Source organism: Chiloscyllium plagiosum, chromosome 3 (assembly GCF_004010195.1).
Source record: "Chiloscyllium plagiosum isolate BGI_BamShark_2017 chromosome 3, ASM401019v2, whole genome shotgun sequence".
NCBI lineage: Eukaryota > Metazoa > Chordata > Chondrichthyes > Orectolobiformes > Hemiscylliidae > Chiloscyllium > Chiloscyllium plagiosum.
In genome coordinates, this window is record NC_057712.1 from 60,687,939 (window position 1) to 60,710,875 (window position 22,937).

General features: G+C 40.5%; 1 protein-coding gene across 1 annotated transcript in view; it reads left to right on the top strand.

Annotated features, from left to right (window-relative positions):
- Nucleotides 1-355: 355 nt before the first annotated feature.
- Nucleotides 356-22,937, top strand: part of gcfc2 (GC-rich sequence DNA-binding factor 2) — a 57,946-nt gene continuing 35,364 nt past the window's right edge. Inside the window, exons 1-6 of the mRNA XM_043683047.1 lie at nt 356-747; nt 5,104-5,214; nt 6,563-6,718; nt 8,591-8,812; nt 13,269-13,369; nt 18,035-18,141. Coding sequence (XP_043538982.1) covers nt 390-747; nt 5,104-5,214; nt 6,563-6,718; nt 8,591-8,812; nt 13,269-13,369; nt 18,035-18,141 — 1,055 coding nt within the window. The 5' untranslated portion in view covers nt 356-389. The remainder of the gene's footprint in view (nt 748-5,103; nt 5,215-6,562; nt 6,719-8,590; nt 8,813-13,268; nt 13,370-18,034; nt 18,142-22,937) is intronic.

Below are 22,937 nucleotides of genomic sequence, written 5' to 3' on the forward strand. Positions count from 1 at the left end.
AGGGTCACCGGACTTGAAACATTAATTCTGTTTTCTTCCCACAGATGCTGCCAGACTTGCTGAATTTCTCCAACAATTTTTGCTTTCTGTTCCGACCGCCAGCATCGACGAATCTTTAGTTTTATTTTAACTCCGTCCAGTGTATTTGCTACAAACATCAAGGAAACCTAGAATCTCTGATTTAAATCAATGAGTAGGGGGTTGACGTTGGATAAGACTTTTAAAAAGTATGTCGAATATTCTTTGACAGGAAAAAGGATAATAATAATCTAGTATAGCCAATATTTAATAACATACTGTGTTGGTATTGACATTTAAAATGTGAATGTGTTGTTTGCGATAAATGTATATCAGTGCTGTCATCCTCTCCCCCCTACCCCCAATCAACAATGGAAGATTCCCCTTCCACTTCCGTCTCGCTCTGGGAACGTTGCGGCCGCCGTGTTCTGTCTGTGATTGTCTTTAGAATGTTCCGAAAGAATCCGAAGCGGAATTTCCGCCGCAGGAGGAGCGAGTCCAGTGGCGAGGATGATCAAGAGCAGGTTCAGCCCGGAGTCGGGACCGGGGATGTGGTCAAACCCGCTCTACCAGCCTGTGGCTCAGCCAGGGCCCAGTCCGCCAGCCCCAGCTCAGCCTCAACAGATAGTGGCAGCGAGGAAGCTGGAGTCGAATGGAGCGCTGCAAAACGTGCCGGTCAAACTCGTATCTGTGACCGGAGTCGGCTGAGCTTTGGGTACGACAGAGAAGGTAACTAGTGCTGCACATTAGCCCACCTGTTAGGCGTCTGCAGACCTGTCAAGCTTTGAACTATGATTACAGCAAGAACATGGAGCCACAGACAGGGGTGTGCAACGTCCCTTTATAATCATGAATCATACAGTAGTACAGAAGAGGGCGTTCGGCCCATCGAGTCTGAACCATCAAAATATACTTAAAATCACAAAACCAGGTTATAGTCCAACAGGTTTATTTGGAAGCACTAGCTTTTGAAGCACTGCACCTTCATCAGGTAGCTTTGCCCACTCCAGTCCAATACTGACTCCTCCACATCACTAAAATATTGTAAACACCACTTACACTTCTCACTTTCCCATATGAAGTGCAAAGCCTTGGAAGTTATGTCAAGTGCTCATCCAAGAGGGAAAGATTTAAAAAGGTCCTGAGGGGCAACTTTTTCACGCAGAGCATGGTGCGTATAGAATGAGCTGCCAGAGGAAGTGGTGGAGGCTGGCACAATTATTTTATTTAAAAGGGATTTAGATGGCTATATGAATAGGAAGGATCTAGAGGAATGTAGCTATATTAATATAGATTATCTGGTCGGCATGGACGTGTTAGACCAAAGGGTCTTTTTCCGTGCTGTACATCTTTATGACTCTGTAAGTGCTCTTGAAAGATTGTGAGCTTTCCCACCTCAACTACCCTCCCAAGCAGTGCATGCCAAGCCCTCACCACTCTCTAGATGAAAACATTTTTCCTGAAGAAACTCTAAACCTCCTTCCTTTTACTTTAAAACAATTCCTCCTTGACCCTTTGCCTAAGGGGAATTTTACTATCTATTTGTTTTATCCATGCTCCTTATAAATGTATACACCTCTGTCAGGTTCCCCACTCAACTTTGTGTAGCAAAGCAAATAGCCCAAGCCTATCCAGCCTCTCTTTTTAGCTGAAATACTCTATACCAGGCACGTATTCCTTTGCACCCCTTCCTGTGCAATCATATTCGTGTGACCAAGACTGCACATTCTACTCCAGCTGGGGCCTAACCATTGCAACATGACCTCCTTACTTATATTATCTATACTATAACTGATAAAGGCAAGCGTACCTAACGTTTTCTTAACAATCCCTTTAATCTGTCCTTTCATATTGATGTGTCTGTGGGCAGGCATTCTAAGATCTGTCTGTTCCTCTGAGCTTCTTAGTTTCTTGCCATTCATAGAGTCATAGAGATGTACAGCATGGAAACAGACCCTTCGGTCCAACCCGTCCATGCCGACCAGATATCCCAACCCAATCTAGTCCCACCTGCCAGCACCTGGCCCATATCCCTCCAAACCCTTCAACTTGAACCCATTGCTAATTAAAATTCTATCTCCTCCTAAATTTACTCGATGTCCCGACAGTCCACTGCAATCTCAGATATTCCACAGATTCATGACCTTTTGTGAGAAGTAATTCTCCTTATCTCTGTTTTAAAGCTGCTACCCCTTGTCCTAAAATAATGACTTGCAGCTGTACATTGCCTCACAAGAGGAAACTATTTTGATCTACGTTGTCAATCTCCTTTAGCGTCATATGTACCTCAATTGGATCTCTCATTTCACTGCGAATGGTGGATTAAAAACACAAAATATTTAAAAACTTGGGTCAGGCAGCATCTGAGGAGAAGGTGATAATCTGTTGACAGCTTTGTGGAACTGCAATCCAAATTCAGTGCCCTTTTGACCTGAATTGCCCAGCACCCAACTTGGTCAATTTTGTTTCTAGGTCAAAACCTTCTGATACAGAATAGGCAATTTACGGAGATCTAAACAGGAAATTTCTGTGCCTGAGTATACGCTGTAAAGAATATTCTATAAAGAATACAGCAAATGATAGTGTCGAAACAAGCATGGAGAGTGCTTGAGAAACTCCAGTCTGGCAACATCTGTGGAGAGAGAAAGAGAGTTCATGCTTCATTCGGTATGAATTCTTCAGCACTGTGCCTTAGCTTTTGAAAGGAAGAAAAATAGTTTCTTGTTAAAGAATTGAATTAGATAAAGAATGAAATGGAACTGGAGACTGGGACAGCTGGGAGATGGTGTGAGTCAGCACTAAGGGAGAATGGTCGAGTTTACATTTGAAAGCAGGTCTCACTGTGTATGGATTATAGAATCCCTATGCTTCCATTCAGCCCTTCGAGTCTGCACCAACTCTTTGAAGAATATCCCACCCAACACCCCCCATACATTATTTTTTTGCCATGGCTAATCCACCTAACTTGCACATCCCTGGAGAGTACCAGGTACTTTAGAATGGCCAGTCCACCTAACCTTCATATCCTTACACTGTGGCAGAAAGTTGGCATACCGAGAGGAAACCTATGGGGCACGAGATGAACGTGTAGACTCCACAGAGTCAGTCACCCAAGACTGGAATTGAACCTGGATCCCTGGCACTGTGAGGCAGTGATGCTAACCACTGACCCGCCATGCCACCCCCTCAGGTTGCAGGATGCAGCCAGGGGCAGCTGTCTGAGGAGAATTGTGTGCCTTGGAAATACCTGTAATCCTGGTTGGGTTCATTTGGAATCTGTGTGGAATAAGGTGAAGCCAGGTGGAGCAGACACTGAGGAAGAAAATGAGAAAGTGAGTTTTAGCTTACACTTTATCCAACACTAGTAGAGAGATAGAAAGCAATGAATGTGAATAAACCAAAAGATTAAAACTGCAATCTCAACTAAGAAAAGAGCAGAACTTCAAGATAGACATTTCTGGAAGATGAGGCATGATTTGGAGGTGCCAGTGTTGGACTGGGGTGGGCAAGGTCAGAAGTCATACAACACCAGCTCATAGTCCAACAGGTCTATTTGAAATCACAAGCTTTCTGAGTGCTGCTCTTTCGTCAGGTGGAGTGCTTCAAAAGCTTGTGATTTCAAATTAACCTGTTGGACTCTCAAGTTTTGGATTGAATCATTCATTCAATTTGAACTTCTATAACCTGGTGTTGTGTGACTTCTGACCCGGTAGAGCAGTGACAGTGAATTAAACGTTCACATAAAAGCAAACTACTGCAAATGCTGGAAATCTGAAACAAACACGGAGAATGCTGGAGAAACTCAGCAGGTCTGGCAGCATCTGTGGAAAAGAAACAAAGATACTGTTTTAAGTCTATCATGATTACTTCAGAACTGTGACAGCATAGCTCTGATTGGATGGGATAGTGAAAATCTAATAGTACTGAATTCAGAAGTAATGTTCCTCGAACAACAGCAATAGCACATTAAATATCTGAAGGTGTTTTACAGTATGATGGATACTCCAGAACTTGAATAGGCAGCTGAAGGCATTGCTATCAGTAATGGAGTAATTTAAATTGGAGATAATCAAAAGACCAGAATTGGAGCAGCACAGGTATCTCGGGTTTATGGGACTGGGGATACAGAGTTAGGGAGAGCTAGCCACACGACAATTTGAAAAACAAAAAGAGAATTTTTAAAGCATGTTTATGTCATGTACGAGATCAGAGAAGAGTATATTGGAATATTTGAGTCTTCAGATAACAAAAGCAAATGAGGACATCAGTAAGGGGATGCACGAGACTGAGTGAAGTCAGGTGATGTTATGGAGGTGGAGACAGACAGTCTTTAGTGCTGGTGCGATTGACATTGGAATCTTGTTTTGTGGTCAAGTGTGATACCAAGTTTGCAAATGATCTGGTTAAATCTCAGGCTGTTGTGAAGATGAGAGATGGAGTCAGTAGCTATGGAACAGAGAGTTTGAAGAAGTGGGGATTGAAATCAAATGTTGAAGTCTTCCCAGTGTTTATTTGGAAGAAATTTCTAGTCAAACCTTAGAGGTCAGATAAATTCCCTAATGATTTAGTAACAGTGGTAGAACTGTGTACATTTAAAAACTATTACTGTGCTTACTGATGTTGTTTGGAACAGCACGTAGATGAGAAATAGAAGGGGCTAAGGATAGATCATTAGGGTAACTGTGCAGGATTAGGAAACAAATCCATTTCAAGTAATACTTTGGCTACGAATATTTAGATAAGAATGGAAGCTAATGAGCAAAATGCCAGTCTAGCTAGACAACAGAGAGAAATGTCATGGGATAGCTGGTCAGCAATGATTAAAAAATGCAGTTCAGGTCAAGAAGGATCAGGAAGGAAAATTTACTTTTGCCGACACATAAACTGTGTAATTTGTGACCATTTTGACTGTAACCTGTATTCAAGTTACTTGGTCAAAACTATATAGTCAAACTTTGGATTAAATCACTCATTCAGTTTGAACTTCGATATGAATCTGCTAATTGTTTTGTCTGATTATCTCACACATCTATTTTAGCAACTGTCTATATAAACTTGTAATACACCTTATTTTTCTAACTGTAGAAGATGGAGAAGAATTCAAAGTAAAGAAAACTGGAAACACCATTTTATTTTCATCGCATTGGAAAAAAGAAAAGCAGAATAATGTTGAACAAGCTGAGAATATCTCAAAAGGTAAACTTTATCAGGATTGCTTAAAAAAAGGTTAGAATTGTTGTGTGTCTTTCAACACCAATAGAAATATTTAATGAAGAATGTTTTCATTTTGGTGTTTCTTATCTGCATACATTGATTATGTCAGATGCTTCAACTTCTATAGTTGAGTGAAATCATCTGTTTTTTATGACACTTCTGCATTCATCAGTACACCACACTCAAGATAAATCTCACACTGTGTTGCTGTTTGTACTGAAAGTAATCAGAGCTTGTTAATGGTTTATAATCATCCTGTTGCAACGTGTACATATTCATTTTTAACTTTGTTTTTATTTCATTGCCTGTCCTTTTTGCTAACTTTTGTTTAGATACAATTCCATGGTTGGTCTTTACTTGATGATTACTCAAATGTGAACCTTCACATTAACTGCTGCTCGGATATTCAGTACTGCAGCTGAATCTGACCTTTTCTTGGCAGATGTTTATATGTATATGTTAATTCCAGCAGAGCATAAATTTTTATCTGATTTTTCTCTTCTCTGACCTGTGATGCTAAGGCTGACTTCATTATAGCTACTCCATTGCCTGAATTTAATTTCTTAGCAGTGCTGCACTTTTCTTGATGACTGAGTTTTATCTTCTGATTAGCTTTATGGTTATTGTGATATTACAAAGCTTGAATTTAAATTAAGTCAATTTATTCCTGCAACTTGCGTATGAATTTCCTGAAAAAGAGACATTTTGCTAAAGCTTTTGGCTTGAACTCATGAGAACAAATCCAAGAATGATCATAACAACTTAAGCTAAGGAGAAATAGATGCCTATTGGTTGGCAAAGTCAAAATGTTGACCAGGAGCTTCGGGAACCTTTAGTTGCCTTTTTCTCTAGTAATGCCTTGGCCAACAGCATTAACTTGCCAACCAATAAACAGCTTTTTTTCTCCTGTCGTTTATATTGATGTGATTGTCCAAAAATTGTTGTTCATGAGTACAAAATTAAAACTTGAGCGGCAAGTCTATCTTTTTGATAATATTTCCAGTTCTGTCTTGTCAAGTTACCTCTATTCTAAAATTGTTGCTCTGGTCATTGCAGAGACTGAGCACAAATAATGCCCCTACTTCTGTCCTCTCCTCTCGATTGCAAAGGAACTTTCCTCAGCATATGATGTAAGCAAAACTGATAGTTTGAAGATTTATTTTGTTCATTTAAGCTTGCAGATGGAGGAGAAAGAGTTGTGTAAAAGTGATGAGGTGTCATATTTTGAATAATACAGCATTATTTGAAATAAATCAACAGACTTTGGCTATCCCTGTGTGTCATATGCAGATTTATTGTTACTAATATATGTCCTGTTCTCTTTCACTAGATGAGAATATTTTTCATGATTCCACACCAAGAAATTTTCAAAAACGAAACGGTTCTGATGAGGAGATAACAGAAATTCATACAGAAAATGAAGAAATTAATTCAACAGATGATGAAACTGAGACAGCCACATTATATCAGCACAAAATGAAACCAGGTTTGGAATTTTAAATGCAGCTAATAAACTTGAATATTATTGGCTATTTTAGTTTGGTAAAGTAAAAGATGGGAATGGGACAGTAATTGCTCCTCTCATCTGCAGATGAGTAGAGTTTATACAGAAGAAAATTTGTCATTTATTTCTCTACAGTTGGGTCGTTGCATTGCTCACATGCACATATTTGCAGCAGTGTTCACTTCCACAGCATTTATAAGCAGCATAAGAAAGTAATTGCCCTGCTTCAGAGAATACAAGCTTAAAGCACTGCAGGAGGCAACTTGGCCCATTGTGTCTGTGCCACTTATAAAAACCCATCCTATTAGTCCCAAGCCTCTCTTATAGATCAGCAAGTTTCCCTTTTCAAGTAAACATTAAATTTCCTTTAAAACATTGCTTTTGAATCAAATTCCAACAGCTTTTTAGGTCACACATTCAAATGATGACTTGCTATGTTTAAAAAAGGTAAATTTCCTGACTTAATATTTGTTGTCAATTGTTTAAACTTTGAGAGCTCTGATTACTGACTTCCCTGCATGTGGAAACATCTCTAGCAAATCTCCTTGAAACCATTTCCTTTCTGAAAAGAAAACTCCCAGCTTCTCTACTTCACATTATCCCTAGTATTATCAGGCTGCACTTTGCACACAAAGTACAGTTTTGTCTCTACTATAAAAGGTAAAAGCACTGAATAAAGTCCAGAGATATTTACACGTGTGATCTTTATCGTGTGTGGGCCATCAGCAGCAGTGAAATTTTATTCCTTCATAGTCTGTAAATTCATAGCCTGTCATATCTCTAACTCTACCATTTTCATTGAGTTCAGGGATTGACTCTTCTTCAATGACTGCAGGAGGGTATTCCAGGAGCAACATTTGGCAAACATAAAAATCAAGTGCTAACCTGGTGAACATGATGACAAGCTAAACAATAGAAGCAGCATGTTATGAACAGAGCTAATTGAGCCCCCATTCAATAGATAAGATCAAGGCTCTGCATTACTGCCATATCCACTCCGGGTCTCCGGCGCTGTGAGGCAGCAGTGCTAACCACTGTGCCACCGTGCCGCCCACAAACAGAGCTAATTGAGCCCCCATTCAATAGATAAGATCAAGGCTCTGCATTACTGCCATATCCACTCCATGGCCTTGCAACTCGCTGCCATTGTAATCCCCTCCAGTCCTGCAACCTTTGAAATCTCTGCATTCTTTGCGTTCTGATTTCTCATGGATCCCTCATTAGCTTTCTTCCATAATTGAAGACTGTGGCATTGTCATCTAAGCCATTATCTCTGGATTTTCCTCCACAAACTGCTTAATGTCTGTCCACCTTTCTATCCTTTTAAGCTGCTTCTTAAAATCTACCTCTTTGATCAAGCATTTGGTTGCCTGTTCAAATGTTTTGTCCTTTTGCTTAGAGTCAGTAATTATTTTTGATATGACCCAGTGAAGAGCCTGCAGTGCTAAAGGTTCTATATGATGCAAGCTTTTATTCTATAATGTTGTTGAATGGTGCACCCCTTCTCACTGTGAAAAATGGGAGAAAATAATTTACTTTAATGTTCTTTATTGGGATTGATCAGTGCGTTTTGCTATAGCTTAGTCCAAATGACAGTAATTTGCAAAACAAATGCATCTTTCAGAAATTATTACTTGTACAACCAGTGGTCTGAGTTATTGCATTCCATTAATGGTAGAAACATGTTTTAGCTAAAGACGTTCCATTATGGTTTCTAACAGTATAGATTTGTGTCCAAAGATGAGCCAAAGGAATTAAAGTCCTTGTTGGTTGTTTTTCGCTTTAAATTTTATTTTGAACAGATAGATGGTGGCTTTTGTTTTGTCTGTTGTCTTCATTCTGTATTCTGTTCAGTGATTCCAAGTGCTAGGTACATCCATGCTGTCCGTAAAAAGCGACAGATGGCCAGAGCCCAAGCTGACTTCATTCCTCTTCATTCGTTTGGAAGAAATGGTACTTCACCGTCGAAGTTGAATGAAGAAGACCCCAGTGATGATGAACTTGATAATCATGAAAGGAGAATAGACTTCACCCAGCAACTGAAAACACAGAGAGAGAGAATGGAAGAAGAAATTGGTAAGACTTGGATTCCAGATAATGTCATGTCTGCAAGTGGTAAGGGTTGGTGAACAATGGAAGAAATTGCATTTACGTAGTGCCTTTCACAATCACACAATGTCCTGAAGCGATTCATGACATTTTGAAGTTTATCTACTGATGTAGTACAGAGAAATGTTGCAACCAAATTGTTCAGTAAAGACCCCATTGTGCAGTGAGTTATAAAACCATATAATCTCTAATTTCTCTTAATTTCCTGGTTGGTCAATTGTTTTATCAATCAAAATTATCACAGACCATGATCTAATGAAAAACAATATACTACAGGTGTTGGTAAACTGCAAGAAGAACAGAAAATGGTGGAATACTCAGAAGGTTATGGCAGCATCTGTGGAAAAAAGATATTTTAAGCTTCCAACCTTTTTTTTCTCAGAATTGGGAAAAGTTAGGAATAAGTGAGTTTTGAGCAAGTGAAGGGTGTCACAAGGACAAAAGCAAGGTCTGTGGGAGAGTGAAAGACAAAATCGTGTGTCAGAAAAGTTAGTCTTTCAGGTCCAAGAGAGTGGTGGGAGGGCAAGAAAATGAACAAAGCTATGTTGCTGACTGAAAGCAGTGAAATGGCAAAAAAATAAAAATAACTTCAAAGGAAACAAGATGAATAGTTTCAAGGTTGTGGTTTGAAGTTGTTGAACTTAGTGCTGAATCTGAAAAGCCAGTAAATACTGAATTGAAAGATGAGCTCCTGTTTCTTGTGCTTCAGGTGAGCTTCACTGGAACAGAATAAGGTGGAAAATTAAAATGGTATCCCTTTTGAAGTTTAAGGCTATGTTTGCAGGCTGAATGCGGGTGTTGCACAAAGCAGTCATCCAATCTGCCTTTAGTCTCCCACTGTGGAGGATATCACATTGTGAGCAGCTTGTGCATTACACTAGGTTGAAAGAACGAAGTGTAAATGTCTGCTCAACTGGGCAAAATATTTGGGCCTTGGACAGCAAGGAAGGAGGAGGTAGAATGGTGTCTGTTAGAGTTTCTGCGTTTGCATGGAAAGGGTATGGTGTATTGGGATGTAGACCAGGGTATCATTAAGGGGGTATGATTCATTCAGCATACTGAGAGGGGAGGGGAGGATGTTCTTTGGTGATGTCATCATGTGGGAAGAGTGTATATGGTGGAAAATTATTCATTGAAAGTGGAGACTAGTGCAGCGAAAGGGGAGGACAAGCGGATCCACTTCATGGTTTGGCAAGGAGAGAGGGGGTGTGAGTGGATATGTGGGAAATGTAGTAAGTGTGATGAAGGACTAAGGGAGGGAGCAGAACCTTTGGTTAAAGAAGGAAGAAGACCTCATAAAAATATTGTGGTGGAAAGTGGCATCATTAAAACAGATCCGATAGAGATGAAGGAACTGGAGAATCAAGTGGAGTCCTCCTAGGTGTGATGAAACATAGTCAAGGTAGTTGCCTTGTATTGTTTACTAACCTAATGTTATTTTGATTTCCTTTTTCAAAAGCCTGCAATATGAACCTTATAAAAAGCCATGACAGGAGAGATGGTGACTGGAGACACATTTAAAGAATTTGTTAGAAGATAAAGAAATGTGATGGGAGTTTGTTACATCCAGAGGTTACTGTAATTTGGAATGTGTTGCCTGAAAGAATTGTGAAAAAAAATTTAGTAATAAGTTTCAAAGGAATTTGGATATATACTTGACAAAGAAAGACTAACTTACTTATGCATTAAGGGTTGAAGACTGGGATTGAAGGATAGCTCTTTCAAAGAGCTGGCAAAAGCACAATGATCTATTTGTTTGCTACATCATTCTCTGTTCATTCACCTTTCAGAATGAGAGTAGACTCCTCATTCTGTAATCTAACATTACCAGTGTGTTTGGTAATGCCCTCGGTTTAATCCCCTGGATATGGCATTTATGGATTGATAATTCTTCGTGCTGAGGATGGCATATGGTGCTGGAAGTAGTGTTCACAGCTGGCGGCTGCATCTCAGAGACCATATTGTGGGAGCAAATTGCGAATTGCTGGAAAATCTCAGCAAGGTTGGCAGCATTTGTGAAGAAGATTCTAAAGAAAGGGTGACTGAGATCCCAACTAGCAGCTACATCATTAAACGCAACATCCAGCAAGGTAAGTGATTTGCTCAGGAATTGATCAGATTTCACCAGATATGATTTGCTCCCAAACAAACCAAAGAATTGCAACAGAAATTGCTGAAGAAATTCAGCAAGAATGGCAGTATTTATGAAGAAGGTTCTAAATAAGGGTAACTGGATCCGAAAAGTTGATACTGCTCTCTCTCTCCATAGATGCTGCCAGACCTTGATGAATTGCTGGAAAATCTCAGCAGGTCTGGCAGCATCTATGGAGAGAGAGCAGGATTAACCTTTCGGATCCAGTCACCCTTCTTTGGCAGTATTTATGAAGAAGATTCTAAAGAAGGGTGACTGGATCCGAAAGGTTAATCCTGCTCTCTCTCCATAGATGCTGCCAGACCTGCTGAGATTTTCCAGCAATTCATCAAGGTCTGGCAGTATCTATGGAGAGAGAGCAGTATCAACTTTTCGGATCCAGCCACCCTTATTTAGAATCTTCTTCATAAATACTGCCATTCTTGCAGAATTTCTTCAGCAATTTCTGTTGCAATTCTTTGGTTTGTTTGGGAGCAAATCATATCTGGTGAAATCTGATCAATTCCTGAGCAACATCCTTGCTGGATGTTGCGTTTAATGATCTAGCTGCTAGTTGGGACCTCAGTGCTTAGTTGATGTCAAAATTTATCTTATGGTGACTTTTATTGATAATCTAAGCAATATTTTCTTGATCAACTTTATTTGTGAATTTATTTTCAGAATGTGAGTGTTTCTGGAAGACCATGTTTGTTGTCCATTTTGAGTGTCGCTGAGAAGAATACATTGGTTCTTCTTGAATCAACACATTTGTTGTGGTAATGGCTTTTGCACTATGGTGTTAGACAGGGAATTCCAAGACATTGAGCCAATGATGAGAAAGGAACAGGGTATATGACCAGTTCAAGGTAGCATGTGTCTTGGAGATGATGTGTACCCACAACACCATTGCTCTTCTGCATACAGTACATCACAATGAAGGGAGCTGCCGTTCAAGTAATTTTGCCACAATGCATCATCAATACAGTGCAAAAAGAACGTACCAAATTGGAGGCAATGCATATTTAGTCAGATGACAGGGAGACCAATAAAGACTGTTCTATCCTGAATGTTGTCAAAGTTCTTGAATGCTGAATTTGTTTCCCTGTATATATTTTCCACCCATAATACTTATGTCAAACCACCTTTTTTTTTCACCCTTGTTTATGAATAATTGGGTGTTTGTGTCTTCTGGATTTTGAAGGGGTTGAGATTAAGTTGAGTAGTAATTGGTTAGTAATTTTTCCTTACCATTTGTTAAAGGATAAGGTTGTTTACAATAATTATTTTTCTGTTGTTGATAAAACTTGATGTGAATTACTTTTGTCTCAATGAGCGGTGAGTCAGGCAAATGAATCATTTTGGTGGTTTACTTGAGTCGATACAAATTTGTGACCATTTGTGGAATAGTGGGGTTTGCTTATCCGTGCAATCTTCCTAATTGAGTCATAAAAATGTCTTGGAATTCCCCACCTACATCACAACCACAGTAAACGGAATGATTCAGGAAGACACACCATCACCTTCTTTAAGCCCCCGGAAATAATTGACAAAATGGTGTGTTGAGCATGACTGACAATCTGTGAACAAAATTAAATGAAAACCAAACGAATTGCGGATGCTGTAAATTAGAGACAAGAATAGAAATTGCTGGAAAAACTCAACAGGTCTGGCAGCATCTGTGGAGAGAAATAGAGTTAATATTTTGGGTCAAGTGACCTTTACTCAGAAATCAAATTGAAATGAATAGTGTAAAATTACTGGAAATAGGGCATGGATTTATCAACAAAAACTCACCAAGTTAAAATTCTGGATTAAATAAACACCGAGGTCCCGACTATCAGTTCGTTCAGCCTGAAAATGTATGTTGAAATTTTCAGGAAATGATCAAATTTGGCCAAATACAATTTGCTGCCAGACTTTGACAGGGTTAATTCCGACGGAGTATTTCCCCGGTTGGTGAATCTGTAATCAGTAAGTGCAATCTCAGAATGAGGAGCTGACCATGCAAGATTAATTGAGAATGGCTGTTACTCAAGCTTATAAATCCTTTGAACTATCTGCTGCAGAATGCTATATGTTAAATCATTCAGTATATTTAAGTCATGATCAATTGATTTTGAGCCCTCTGATTTGGGGGATATAGGGAGGAAGCTAAGAAGTGGAGTGAATATGGAGATGTAGGCATGACATTATAGAACAATTAAACAAACTCAAAGGGCCATATGGCTTACTCCTGGTACTATTACTTGTATTCTTCTTAACTGTAGTAATCTATAATCTTGATAATTTCAGGTGTAAATGAAAGTGACGATGAGAGTTTAAAAAATGAAGAGGAGGATGATGATCAGAAACTGTGGGAGCAGCAACAAATCAAAAGAGTAAAAGTGTTTCCCGTAAGGTTTGATGCATTTGTGTTCTGCAGCTAATTAGAATGGAACGGAATAGTTAAAGGACCTTCTTACATTATGCTACTGTACGTAAATCCAAAATGAAGACATGGTGAAATAATAATCATCTTCATAATTCTAGTTAGCAAATGGCACACTAAACTATGCAATTGCATTGTAATGATAAGCTTTAACAATTTGAGAGATTAAAAAAGTTATATGTCCTTTAAAGTTTTTTTTAAAATTTGGGAGCCAGAGGATCACCAGGATTCATAGAATCATACAATCTCTACAGTGCAGATAGAGGCCATTAGGCCCATCAAGTCTGCACCGACCCTTTGAAGAGCCTCCCACCCTATCCTCAGAACTCCACATTTACCATAGTTAACCCGCCTAGCCTGCACATCCCTGGACTTTGGGAAGAAACCAGACCACCCACAGGGAATACCCGTAGACATAGGGAGAACATCCAAACACCTGGATTCAAACCTGGGTCCCTGACAATTTGAGGCAGTGGTGCTAACCATTGAGCAACAGTGGCACCCTTCCACCCTGATATGGATTCCATCTGTATCATGGTCATTATTTGAATCTTCTGCATTTGCTCCCAGGCAGCACAGTTAAGATCAAGGAGTCACTATCTGTAGATCTCATATATATCTGATGCAGGCAAATGATTTATGATTTCAGACATGCTTTGAGTGTGTTAACTGTTGTTGAGTTGGAAGCACACTGATCTCTATGTCAGAAGTTTCTGGTTCAGAAGTCTGAGTTAAAGTACAAAAATCAAAGCTGACATCTAGTGCAATACTGAGGGAATGGTATACTGTAGAGGTGCTATCTTTCAGATTAGCTGTTAAACTGAGGTCTCACCTACCTACTTTAGTGGATGTAAAGAATCCCATATCATCGATTGGAAGAAGAGTACTGGTGTTATCTCCAGTATCCTGACTAGTACATTTCCACCAATCTATAGCATTGAAACGGTTTATCTGACCTCATCAATTGCTAATTGTCAGAGTTTACTGTGTGCGAATTGGTTGCCATATTTCTACATTACAGCATTGACATTAGAAAATTACTTCATTGGTTGCAAAGTGCTTGGAAGTTGTCATGGAAGGCACTATACAATTACAAGTTATTCTTAAAATGGAATAGCATAGAACCAAATTTTATGAATTGTAAAATTCTTGCCTTATGCATGAGAACCTGGATTCTGACTTTTATATAGATCACCTTTCAGTCACTGAATTTGGATGGACTGAAGTGATACAGATAACAAACTATACTCCAGCGAGATAACATATTAAAAAAATGGGTTCAAGTGGCACTGCTTGGTGTTGCCGAGCTGAGCACTTGGCTTCAACATACCGAAGCTTACTTTGAGGTATGTCTCACTCTTCTCCACGTCTTTTTAAAGCTGAATTATATGAAGCTTCAATATATTGGAAAATTGATCCAAAGAATGTTGCAAGTTGAGATTTCACGGATGTGTCCATTCTGACTTCCCTAGGCAATGTTATCATGAGTACTTTATTGTTTTCCAAAAATGCCTGCATTCTACTTGAGAAAATGTCACTTGTGTGGTGGTCTTTACTTTGTCACCTGTTAAGCTGTAGCTGAGATTATAAGAGTTTCATGCTTCATTGCATTCCTCTTATCATGGATTTTTGTATGTTATATGTAAATCTATTAACACTTCATTTTTTCAGAAACTACTGAATTGTGAATGGCATTTTAAATACCAGTAAAGTTCTGGTGCAAGAGTGACAAAGTTGCTGAATTAATTCAGTGGCCTTGGCCCTGATGCAAAGCAGGTTGCCATTTTACAGTTATTCATATTTTGTGATGTTGGTTTTCTTTTTGGCTTTATCAGCTTTTTTTAAAGTTGTTGGTCATCCTTCCAAGTACAGCTGTTATAGTGGAGGAAGGCAATGGTTTGTTGACAATTAATTCAGAGACAAAAACAGAAATGCTGGAAAAGCTCGGCAGGTTTGGTAGTGTCTGTGAAGAGAAATCCAAGTTAACGTTTAGGATCTGGTGACTTCATCAGAATTGATGGTAGCTAGGTTTATATGCAGAAGATGTGGGTTACAGAGGGACGTAGATAGGATGCAGAGCTGGGCTGAAAAGTGGCAAATAGAGTTTAATGAGGAAAAGTGTGAGGTAGTTCACTTCGGAAGAAGGAGCAGGAATGCGGAGTACTGGGCTAATGGTAAAATTCTTGGCAGTGTAGATGAAGAGAGGTCTCGGTGTCCAGGTGCATAAATCCCTGAGAGCTGCCACCCAGGTTGATAGGGTTATTAAAAAGGAATAAGGTGGGTTGGCATTTATTGATAGGGAGATTGAGTTTTGGAGCCAGAAGGTCATGCTTCATCTGTACAAGATGGTGGTAAGGCTGCACCTGGAGTATTGTGTGCAGTTCTGGTCACCGCATTATAGGAATCTTTAGAAAGGGTTCAGAGAAGATTTACTCGGATGTAGCCTGGTATGGAGGGAAAGTCTTAGGAGGAAAGGCTGAGGGAACTGAGGCTGTTTTGTTGGAGAGAAGATGGTTGAGAGGTGACTTAATCGAGACATATAATCAGAGGGTAAGATAGGGTGGACAGTGAGAGCCTTTTTCCTCGAATGGTGAAGGTTAACATGAGGGACATAATTTTAAATTGATGGATGACAAATTTAGGACAGATATCAGGGGTAGTTTCTTTACTTAGAGTAGTAGGGGCGTGGAATGGCCTGCCTGCAACAGTAGTAGACTCGTCAATGTTAAGGGCATTTATGTGGGATATACATATGGATAATAATGGAACGGTGTAGGTTAGATTGACATCAGATTAATTTCACAAGTTGGCGCAACATCGAGGGCCAAATGGCCTGCACTGCGCTGATACGTTCTATGATCTATAGAGTGGGGGAGAGGATAAGGAGTAAATGATAGGTAGGGGTAGAGCCCTAAGAGAGAGAGAACAGTTGGACAGACAAAGGAGTCGATAATGAAATGGCTGGGAGTGTGAATAGTTCTTAATGGGCACTTCGTGACTAACAATAGGTAGCGTGTAATGGCAAACTATATGATAACAAGGCCTGGTGTGTGTGTGGTAGGGGACTAGGACATGGGCAAGTTCAAGCCCTAAAATTATGGAACTCTATAATGAGTCCAGGGGGTGGTGGGTGGAGGGTGCTGCAGCGTGCCTGAGTGGAAAGTGAGGTGCATGCTCAACTTCATGGGAGCACTGTGGCAAGTCTGAGTTGGAGATGTTGGCCAGGGAGCAAGGTGACATGTTAAAGTGGCAGGTAACTGGAAGTTCATAGTTTTTTTTTGCAGGCAGAATATAGATGTTTTGTGAAGTGGTCACACAGTCTTTTCCCAATATAGAAGAGGCCACATTGTGAACACCGAATGCAGTATATTAGATTGTGGGAAGTGCAGGTAAAGTGCTGCTTCACCTGGAAGGTATGTTTGGGCCTTTAGATACTGAGGAGGGAGGAGGTAAATGGGCAGGTGTTACACCTTTAGCGGCTGCAGGGCACCCCACCCTAGAATTGCGGAAGGTGTAACACCTACCCATCTATGTCCTCCCTCCTCAGTATCCAAGGGCTCATATGTACCTTCCAGGGGGAGCAGCATTTTACCTGCACTTCCCATAATCTAATATACTGCATTTGCTGCTCACAAGTGTGGTTTCCTGTACCTTGGAGAAATGAAGATTAGAGTGGGTGACCACTTTGCAGAACATCAACGTTCTGCCACTTTAACACACTAACGTATTCCCTGGCCAACATCTCTGACTCAGACTTGCTCCAGTGCTCCAATGAAGCTAAGTGCCAGCTGGAAGAACAACACCTCATTTTCCGCTTCGGGATCCTGCAACTGTCTGGACTCTAACGAATTCAATAATTTTAGAGTCTGACATCCCCCTCGTTCTAGCCTCCTGTCACACACACCAGTCTTTGTTACCACATAAGCCTGGCAGACTATCATTATCCACTGACAGTTTCCATGAACTAACCACCCTCCCAGCCACGTTGTTATTGACTCATTTCTGTCCTACTGCTCTTTTCTCTCTCCGGGCTCTATCCCTACACATTGTTTACTCCTTACCCACTCTATCTTCTGCATATAAACCAACATTTTCATAGCTACCACCAGTTCCAATGAAGGTGCACTGGATCTGAAATGTTAATTTTGATTTCTGCCAGACATGCTGAGCTTTCCCAGCAATTTCTGTTTTGTTATTGATTTACAGCATCTGCAATCCTTTTGTGATGTTTATTAATTCAGAGACACTGGTAATGTTTGAATTCTGTCATGACAGATGTTGAAGTTTGAATTCAATTAAAATCTAGAATGAACAATGAAATGACGACGATGAAACTGTTGTGAATTGTAGTGAAAAAGTCCTGTGTAGTTCACTCATGTCCTTTAGGAAAGAAAACTGCTATTCTTACCTGGTCTGGCCTATATGTGACTCCAGACCCACAGCAATTGACTCTGGGCATTAGAGATGGGCACTAAATGCTGGCCTAGCCGGTGGTGCCTGCAACTTGTAAATAAATAAAATATATTTTATTTACCTGCAGACGTTTTTTGTAATTCATTTGTTTAAAATATCATTTTAATAAATACATCTCTCACCTTATTTTTTAAATGACTTTGAATTATTTTCTCAGTCACCAGATATTGAGACAGCCAGTCAGCCAAGTACACACATGTTGGAAACGTGGAGAAAATTGCCACCAATCAACTTGGAAACTGTCAAAAAACGATTAATCACGAGGTATGATCAGTTTTGCTTATTAATTTGTAGTTGACTTAGAGTCATAGAGACGTACAGCACGGAAACAGACCCTTCCTGTTCCTGCCGACCAAATATCCAATCTAGTTCCACCTGCCAGCACCTGGCCCATATCCCTCCAAACCCTGACTATTCATGTACTCATCCAAATGCCTTTTAAATGTTGCAATTGTACTAGCCTCCACCACTTCCTCTGGCAGCTCGTTCCATACAAGTACCACCCTCTGTGTGAAAAAGTTGCCCCGTAAGTCTCTTTTATATCGTTCCCCTCTCACCCTAAACCTATGCCCTCTAGTTCTGGACTCTCCCACCCCAGGGAAAAGACTTTGTCTATTTATCCTATCCATGCCTCTCATGATTTTATAAACCTCTAAGGTGACCCCCTCAGCCTTCGCTCCAGGGAAAACAGCCCGAGTCTATTCAACCTCTCCCTATATCTTAAATCTTCCAACCCTGGCAACATCCTTGAAAATCTTTTCTGAACCCTTCCAAGTTTCACATCATCTTTCCGATAGGAAGGAGACCAGAATTGCAAACAGTATTCCAACAGTGGCCTAACCAATGTCTTGTACAGCCGCGACATGACCTCCCAACTTCTGTACTCAATACTCTGACCAACAAAGGAAAGCATACCAAATGCCTTCTTCACTATCCTATCTACCTGCGACTCCACTTTTAACGTTCTATGAACTTGCACTCCAAGGTCTCTTTGTTCAGCAACACTCCCTAGGACTTTTTCAGTTCATTTACTAATATTTTTGCACACTTTACTCTGCAAAAACCTTTTGTCAATTTTCAATTCTAATAAATGCTCTTAATGGATTAAACACAAACTGCTTTCCTTCAGCAATTGTCTGTGCCCTCTACCTCTTTCAGGCTGTGTGCCAACTTGCTGGCACACCGTAACATTTGTGTCCAACCTTTTGGTAACTGAATTGAAGGGCCATTTTCCATGTGTAAACCTAGATAGGGAGTGTTTATAAGTTATTTACTGAAGGAAGCATTGAAGCAAACCTATGTAATTTAAACAAAGGGAATTAATAACTGGAAACCAGCAACTCTTGTTGATTTCAAGCCTCTAACCCCGGAGGGGCTAAGACCAATGATGCCACTGTAGTCAGCTAAATTGACAGACCATAGATCCACATGAATTATCGACTCTGCTTTCCATTTGTGTGGTGCCTTCCGAAACCACTCAGCGTCATAATCAATTTCACAGGCAATGGACTTTTAAATGTAGCCACTGTTGAAAGGATTGCGGTACCAATTTACACACAGCAAGATCCCAAAACAACATTGAGATAATGATCAGATAATTGGATTTCCTTTTGTTAGTCGACATATAAATATTGGCTGACTCTGATGCAGGCATTCAATGTTCCACTTTAAATTGCATGTGCACAGATTTTGGGAGGATGTGGTTAGAGAGATCAGGCCTGTGTAGGCTGGAATGAGATTGGGATGGGGCTGGGGGAGGAGTGGAAGCAGAGAGGAATCAGGAGGACCCCAGATGGGGCATGAGAGATCAGAATCTGGGAGAGATCATGAGGACGCAAGTACAGAGTTGGGGCGAGTGCAGAAGGGAGACAGAGGGGAGAGGATCTGCCAGCTACAGGGACTTTCTTGCCCCACGCCCCTACCAGGTCCTGGGTTCTTCTTGATGCCTGCCCCCTGCCTTTCGGCGTCTGGGCCCTAAAATGAGGGCCACAGTCAGGAAAGGCAGACATATGGACCAAATACAGGCAAATGAGAATAGTTTAGTTTGGGAAACCTGGTTGGCCTAGATGAGTTGGATCTAAGGGACTGTTTCCATAGTTTATGACTCTTTCATTCTCTGGGGGCTACCCCCTCACCACTCGACAGCCCTGTGTTTAGCATCTCTCTCCTGACCACTGAAGCCCAGTTCAAAATTGCACATGCGTTTGTGCAATTAAAGCCTACATGATGACATCAGTAAATGGAATTGTACATTCCCCAATGATTGCAGATGTGTAGTTGCTCACAGTTGCTGATGTCAACAGACACTGCTGTCAATATCAGTTATGCACACAACTGAGAACTGATTGAGTTTTGTTGGTTTTCAAACACTAAACAAAGAACTACAGATGCTGGAATTCAGAAACAAAAACAGAAATTGATTGAAAAAGCTCAGCAGGCCTGACAGCATCTGAGGAGAGAAAGCAGAGTTAACATTTCAGGTCCAGTAACTTGCTCTCCGCACATGCTGCCAGACCTACTGTGTTTTTCCAACAATTTCTGTTGTTGTTGAAGGTTTTTAATTTTTTTAATTCATTGGACTTAATGGCATTTAAAATGTCAACAACATCTTATATTTACCTTTAGCGTAATAAAATGTTCCAAGAGATTGTACAAGAGCACTATGAAACAATATGTGGCACTGAACCACACAAAGATCACATGTCTAAGATCACATCTTAAGAAGTGTCTAAAAAGAGAAAAGCAAGGTAGAGAGGTGGGGTGATTGAATGGTGTTGAGATGGAATTCCTGAGCTTGGGGCCAAAACAGCTGAAGGCTTGGTCACTGATAGTGGAGTGATTCATTACACAGATGTGCAAGAGGGCAGCATTGAATAAGAATGGATATCTTGTGGAGATGATAGAGAGATTAGAAATCAGGATGAAAAGAACCATGGAAGGATTTGGAAACAAGCATGAAAATTTTAACACTATGACAGTGCTTGAATGAGGACCAGTGTCAGTCATCGAGAAAAGGAGTGATGAATAAATAGGTTTTGGTGAGAGTTATGACATTACCAACCAAGAGTAGAATGTAGGAGACCAACCAGGAATGCATGGCAATAATCAAATTTAGAGGTAACAAAGGTATGAATAAATGTATCAGTGGCATGTGAGATGTGATGGCGAGAGATGGGTGGACTGGGTAGCTAGGAATGGAGCTTGAAGCACAGACTGAAAACAGCGGCTTATGTATTCCCAAAATTTATTTGGAGGAAATTTTGGCTTCTCCCCTATTGGATGTTGGATAAGCAGTCTGGTAACAACAATAGTGAGGGAATTGAGAAAAATAGTGACAAGATGGACATGAAAATGAAAATGACATTGCCATGGGACAGTTTGTGAATGACAGAAATAGGAAAGAACAAAAGATACCTGAAGTAATGCTGTGGGAACAAGAGAAGTCAAAGCAAGTGGTTCCCTGGTTACAGTTAGATTGATGAGATTGGAACCAGATGAGAGCAAGGAGGAGAAAGTGAGGGCTGCAGATGCTGGAGATCAGAGCTGAAAAATGTGTTGCTGGAAAAGCGCAGCAGGTCAGGCAGCATCCAAGGAGCAGGAGAATCGACGTTTCGGGCATAAGCCCTTCTTCAGGATTCCAGATGAGAACAATTCCACTCAGCTGGACAACAGTAGAAAGACTGGGAGAAGCAGTTGCCCATGTCAAAAGATTTAGCAATTCAAGAAGAGTAAAGCCATTTTGATAATATGGTCGGGGTGGAAAACTGATTGAAAGGATTCAATCTCTGAGTTGTAGTAGAAATGAAAATGTTTTTGGGAGGTGACAACACTTGCAAGCATTCTCAAAAGGACAGGGGTGTTGGAGATAAGATAGTTTGCAAGGACACTATGGTCGAGGCTTGTTTTTGTTTGAGATGATGATGATGGTGATGATGACAGATTTAAAGGAAAATCAGACACCAGTTATGGAGAGGACTGTTAACAATATTGTCTGACACGGACCAGGAGGGGATTTGGGTGATTAGCTGTTTAATGGGAAAAGCATTGAGAAAGCAGGAACCAATGTCATGGACAAGATGATCTCAGAGAGCATGAAGGGAGATTGAAGAAAACCTAGAGGAAGTTGTGAGCTTTGGTGAGGGTAGGGGTATCTTTAGAAGACATTTAGCCCAGTGGGTGTATGGAAGGAAAGAAACCTGAAGACCTTGTAAGTGTAAATGACTAAAGTAGCTTATACTATTTTTAAAAGTAATTCATACTTGTGTCCAGTCTTTACTTGAAATGCAGTACAATAAACACATTGGTTACTTTCAAATTGATGGGTTGAGAGAGTGCAGGAGGGAGGGGTTCGGATTTTTGGGACATTAAGACCAGTTCTGGGGGATATGGCACTATTACAAATTGGATGCTCTATACTTGGGCTGGGCTGGAACCAATGTACTTGGGGGTGCTTTTGCTAATGCTGTTGGGGAGGGTTTAAACTAATGTAGCGGGGGGATGGGAACCAAAAGAGGAGGTTAGTGGACATTAAGGAGGTAGTAACTAAAGAACTAGATAATGAAGTCAGTGTGTCTAAGGGTAAGAGTAGGCAGGGTGCAGATGATGAACGCAAAGGGAATGGTGGTCTGAGCTGCATTTGTTTTCATGCAAGAAGTTTAGTAGATAAGGCAGATGAACTTAGGGCTTGGATTGGTTCCTGGCAGTTTGATGTTATTGCAATTACTGAGACTTGGTTGAGGGAAGGGCATGATTGGCAACTAAATATCTCAGGATATCAATGCTACAGGTGGGCTAGAGAGGGAGGTAAAAGAGGTGGAGGAGTTCCATTACTGGTCAGAGGGGATATCAAAACTGTGCTGAAGGAGGGCACTATGGACGACTTTGGAAAGACTGATTAGGGATAGTGAACATGGCTTTGTGCGTGGGAAATCATGTCTCACAAACGTGATTGAGTTTTTTGAAGAAGTAACAAAGAAGATTGATGAGGGCAGAGCAGTAGATGTGATCTATATGGACTTCAGTAAGGCGTTCGACAAGGTTCCCCATGGGAGACTGATTAG